Here is a 5,844-nt window from a genome sequence, read left to right on the forward strand (position 1 = left end):
CTATGACGTTCTGCTGCTGAAATAGGCCTACGTCAGGGAGTGGTATGCAGATGCCACAAATAAAGAAAGGAAACAGAAAATTTAAGCAATACGGACGAGTTTTCGAAGGGAGCTGAAGAAGTTGGATGATTCTCAAAAGTCTGGGGCCGGTGCTGATGATAGCCTATCGACGAGCCTTCATTTGTGTTTTTTAATGCTCTTTTATTCCTGTTCGCTAGGCCTAGTCAAGATCACACCGGCACGGTCACTTTCTTTTTTTTTCTCTACAAGGCTAAAGCAAGAGCCAACGATGTTTGTCCGTCTGTTGGCACAAACTAATGTTTGACCCCCCCAAAAAAATTGAGCGTTTAGGGCAAACGTCAAACTGTCCAAAAAATGGGATAAAAAATATTTGACAAACAAATTTGAGCGTGTATGGGGCACTTCACACTTTATGTAGGCCCAAGGCCTAGTTAGTTTAAAAAGGAGATAACTCGAGCCTTGGCCTATGGGCCGCCCATAGATGTACACAGTATAAAAGGAGATAACTCTATGGGGCCGACCCAAACCAGGCCTAGGCCTGCCTAGGCTAGGCCTATTTGGCAATTAGCTTGGTGAAGCGTCAACGGTCCCAGTGTGCATCATTATTCTGATGTGTAGATTCTTCTTGGCTGCTACGTCATTTCCTCTTTGATCCGCGTCCAGCGTCCGTCTGACGACTTGTTCAAGCACCGCTAAACCCAGTTTGATTCAGGTAAGAATTTCTTGTTGATGTCAGCAAAGGCGACTTATGTATAGGTGAAATTGAGCGGCGATGAAACAGAAACAGGATTTTGATAGATATGCTTTATTTTACGTTTATGTGTAATACGATGCAACTCGATTTAGACGATGCCATTCGACGCCGGCTTGACGTTGACACGCTCGATGCCGGTTGTTTTACACCTTGTTACCAAATCCATTTAATAATTTTCACCATGTATTCTAAGCCTCTTTTCTTTCCATGATAATATAATTTAGCTTGCATGTAACAACCATCTGTCATACAAGGCGTCATACAAATGTATTTGTCCGTCATCGTTGTGTGTATCGAGGTCTAGATTTTCTAAGCCTCTAAAGTCTACTAAGGCAAGGCAGTTAGTTGAGTTAGTCTGCCCAGGCCCAGTGGTCAAGTCCAAGTCTGCCAATTTGAATTTGTTTGGGCCAGCTAGAGTTCGTGCCTACTTTTTCATTCAAAGGGCATCATATGGAGTGGAATAGTGTCACAAGCGGAACATTTTTATTTTCTATCCCACATGCAGATGGGGATTTCCGCAGAGAGCAAACCAACACATGCGACTAAATGAAAATGACGACTATAGACACCTGCCCTTGGGCGCCTTGGCGCGACCGTGCCCTGAGCGGGACCAGTTCCCCATTTTTCCTTTTGTGCAGCTCGTGTGCAATGTTTTATTAGAGCTACATGCCTTGTGACTTGTCTAGTTCCACTTTTGGTCAATCCTTTTCCAAGAACGTCAAGTCGTCTGCTAGATCTAGATCTAGATCTAGATCTAGAGATCTAGATCTAGATCTAGATCTATATTCTAGTGCAGCAGTCAATGTGAGTCAAGTTCGAAGTGAAAGGCTTAGGGCAAGTTAGGGGCTTAGGCCTATCAGAAACATTCTTAGAGAAGTTTCCTTCAGTTAATAAACTAGAGTAGCTGGCCCAACCCGCGACCACTTGTCTCTGTACCCTCTGTTATCAATAAGATAATTTTCATCATGATTTGATAAAGAAATGATTTTACTAACCTTTAAATAAATCTAGAATCTAGACCTAGTGGGCGCTTTTTCGGTAGTTCCCACCCTGCAATTGTTATTCACGGGTTTTGGCCCCAAGAGTAGGGGAGTTTCAGGGGGGCTCCCCCTGACCTAACAAAAATAGGAAGGGGGGGTTTCAGGGGGGCATGCCCCCCAGAATTTTACCACAATTTAATGTTTTGCTGTTGTTAGGTTTGATATCTTAGCTTAGCTCACCGCGAATCAAACGTATAGATCTGATCGCGTCTCGTTAAAATTCCGCAGCTTTCAGCAGCCCAGTTTTGGTTTAGATCCAATCTAGACATATTTTTCTTGGATCTGCGAGAGTGGCAGCCTTCTTGTGACTTTACTTTTCTTGTGAGACCTTTTTATTCTTCTCAGTCGAGCAGGCGAGTAATGGCCGCCGCCATTTTTACCACTTTCATTTCTTTTGTGTGAAAGTTCATAAAGGTACTGTGAATGACATAAGTTTAAAAATAGCAACAACTGGCCCAAATTGTCTTCCTGAAACCTAAAAATAGTGTCAGCCAGGGTTTTTTCCTCCAATCAACCACTGTCCCGAGATTTTGGCTGTCCCATGTGAGGGGTACTGTCTTTCACTATGGAACCCTAGATGGGCCAGCTCTCCAGTTCAGGGTGTGAAGCCCTAGATGGGCCAGTTTTCAATATTCTAGTGCTATCCCCTATCCCTAACATGGGACAGGTGGCCCATTAAAGGTATTGGTTTTAATGTGGGACAGGTCCAGTACTGCTGGACCCATATATGGGACGGCTTCCTATATATCATATATGCATAGCTGCCACTTTCCCGCTAAATAGCGGAAACTCCGCTTCATCCAGCTTTTCCCGCTACTTTCCTCCGCCGGACCGCTCTCGGTCGCAAATTGCGATACTATTTTACACGCGGAAAACACCGAACCGGGAGAGAGTCGAAAACGCAGCTGCGCATGTCCGCCCGTAGCTTTCTACTTCCGTTCTTCTAGGCCTAGCGTTAGTTTCACTTTGTTTACTGTGGAGCAAAAAAGTGTCGGTCGCATCTGGCATCGGGACGTTAGCGCGCCGAGTTGTCATTGAAAACGGCGGAAATTCAAGAGAAATTGATGCAGAATGCAAAAATAAAAGGAGCTCCGCTTGCTGCACTTTGCGTTTGGTGCGATAAAGAAATCGCGGCCCGCGGCACTCCTGTACAATTGCGGTCCCGTTTGTTTACATGACGGCTATTGTGGCTGTTGAAGTGAATCTAGATAATCTGATCTCTAGATATAATCTTGATTTAGATATCTAAATTCTAGATCTAGATTTAGATTAGATAGCCTAGGCTATAATTTTAATTCAGGTTAGATCTACACTCTACAGAGGGACTCCTAAGTTAGGTGCAAACGGGACCGCAATTGCACAGGAGTGCTCAGTACAGCGGCAAAGGTGTTGCCTCCTTGATCCAATTCTGCGCGCGCTCTACATCGATGTACAAGTTTAAAGTGAAAGAAATCATTTTATAAGACACCAGCTTGCCACAAACACTGGATTTTTAGTCACCAAGTCCAAACTGTGTCAAATTGACTCAAATGCTTGGTAGTCTACTTACTGCCTTTGTTGGTTTTTTTTTTTTTCCAAATACGTTTTAATACAGTTGCCTATGGTTAACAAATATGACAGTTTTCCCTTCCAAAACCATAGGGAAGATTTTCCAGTGTATATTTCCTCTGGATCTCACTGCTTTTACTCCGGCTTTCAGAGAGCGCGCGTCCGCCTTCTCATGAATTTCCTTTTTTGAAATTCCTGAGTGGCAGCTCTGTATATGGGACAGCTGCCACATGGTTTTAGTTTTGAACTTATATTGTTACAGCTACTCTGTTCAAGTTACATGAGACAATTTTTAATGTTAATTCTTGAAAGTAACCACTCAGTCTACAGAGAGAGACAGTGGGTGGTACTGATACACTTATGTTTGAGTTTTTAAGTGGGACAAATTGGCATTGATCACTGAACTTTCATGCTGGAGCGGGGTTTTTTCTTCAGCACTATGGCACCATCAAAGCGCCATGCCAACTCTAAGGATGTCATCCAGGCTAAGGTGGATGCTGTTCAGGCCCCCCCAAAAATGAGCTTTAGGGAAGCCTTCAAGCAGTATTAAAATTTATTCCCACAATCAACCATCCAAAACAGAATTAAGGGCATCACATCCGTTCGCAACTATTCAAGGACAGTCTCGACAGCAGGAACAACAGAGTGCCAGGAGGGGTTTTGGACGCACTTAACAAGTGCGGTACAGACGGTACTTAATGCCAATCCCAGTGTCAAAAATCCCTCCAGAGAACAAGCCAGGGAAGAAATGGTTTGCTTTATTTAGAGACAAAAGGATGCCATTTCAATCAGAACACCCCAAGCACTTGGGAGCCAGAGAGCGTCGGTCACAAAAGAAAAAGTTTGAACTGGTTTGATAGTGCGTTATTTTCATCGATTAACAAACTCCCACTGTATTCATGGCGAAAACATTTCCTGGACTGCTCGCTGTAAACTAACATCACATACTCTGGCCGCTGAGTGACCTCGGTGGCCCATTGGGAATGTCTGCTGTAAGAAGTTGGGTCTTACAGTAGATAACACTTGCATCTTGGCACAGACGCAGGACAGGAGTTTAAACTGAACTCATTTACCAGCATGCCCTCATAACAAACGTGATTCAGTGCTTCCATAAATAAAGCAACATACAGAGATCCTCAAATTTTTTTTTTTTTACTGTGCACTTTTTTATCTGCCTTTCATTTACAATATGACTGACACTTTGGCCCAACTGTTTGCATAATCTGTTTCTACTCATTACTGTTTCAGGTAATCTGTTGCCATGGCTGAAGACAGTGTCATCCTTGATTACGATGAGGAAGAAAATGAAGCAACTGTAGATGCCGCTGGGGGTGACGGGCCAGCAAAGAAGGATGTCAAGGGAACATACGTGTCCATCCACAGTTCAGGGTTCAGAGATTTTCTGTTAAAGCCAGAGCTACTGCGTTCAATTGTGGATTGTGGCTTTGAGCATCCCTCAGAAGGTATCCCGGAATTTTACTGTTTGCAATTGTTTGTTTGCAACATTATTGTTTTGTAGTTTGATTATTCTATATCAATGATTGAGAAAAAAGATTTGTTTTTTGTACAGAAAGTTCATATTTCCTCGGTATGATAGTAAGTGCTTTTTACTTTATACAAACACCCCTTTGTTGCCTTATGATGCACCTGGCATGTCATGAAAGTGTTAATTTTTAGTTTTGGCTGTACCATGGGCAGATTCTTCTGTATGAGGTTTTTCGCTGCAATCACTGTGAATTCGTATTCGGGATAATAAAAATGGGCGTATTTGCACATTTGCTATGCTTGCAAGTGATTGATATACACATCTAGTCTTGCAAATGAAATCACAATCTCTCAAAATAGCTTTGAAAAGGCAACAAATTTCACTTTTTGATGTAAAATTTGCAAGTTGTTTAAAATTATGGGTAAGATGAGGAATACAGGGAATGAGGAAAGTGACTATTCAAGACTTAATGTCGGAATGTCAAAAGTGGGCCAGATCTAGACAGTGAGTCCACTTTGAAATGATGAGACTGCTGTCCTGGCTAACAAGCGTGGTTGAAAAATCAGTGCTGACTGTAGGAATGCCCTTCCCCCTGGCTACAGAGGTTTTTTTTCTAGTACTTAATTCTGGTTGTCACATTCCTTGTCGGGCCGTATGCTAGTTTTGGGGTTGGTTTCATTGCTGTCTTTAAGTCACAGAAAAGCACAGAAAGTGACTTCATTCTGTTCTTTTTGGGTGGTTTTTCATGGATTGCGAATTTTGTCCTTTCTTGTGATATATGCATACCTGCCAACCCTACAGAAAAAATCGGTAGATCACCGACTTTTGGGTCAAACTACCGATCCACCGATTTTGAGATGAAGCCACCGACTTCGGGATTCAGCAGGGTGACTGCCAGGCCCCGGGAATTTGAGAAAGTTATCAAATATTTGAAAACCAAATCCGATAACGCCCGCAAGTTCATTTTTGCTGGTCGCGATTGTGATTTATTCGGC

The 5,844-nt window shown here is 42.9% G+C and overlaps 1 protein-coding gene across 1 annotated transcript in view; it reads left to right on the forward strand.

Moving 5' to 3' along the window:
• Positions 1-628: 628 nt before the first annotated feature.
• Positions 629-5,844, forward strand: part of LOC101847838 (spliceosome RNA helicase DDX39B) — a gene marked incomplete in the record, with an annotated part of 19,832 nt that continues 14,616 nt past the window's right edge. Inside the window, 2 exon segments of the mRNA XM_013087624.2 lie at positions 629-733; positions 4,612-4,826. Of these exon segments, the coding sequence (XP_012943078.1) occupies positions 4,625-4,826 (202 nt within the window).

Source organism: Aplysia californica, unplaced genomic scaffold, assembly GCF_000002075.1.
Source record: "Aplysia californica isolate F4 #8 unplaced genomic scaffold, AplCal3.0 scaffold00611, whole genome shotgun sequence".
NCBI classification, from domain to species: domain Eukaryota; kingdom Metazoa; phylum Mollusca; class Gastropoda; order Aplysiida; family Aplysiidae; genus Aplysia; species Aplysia californica.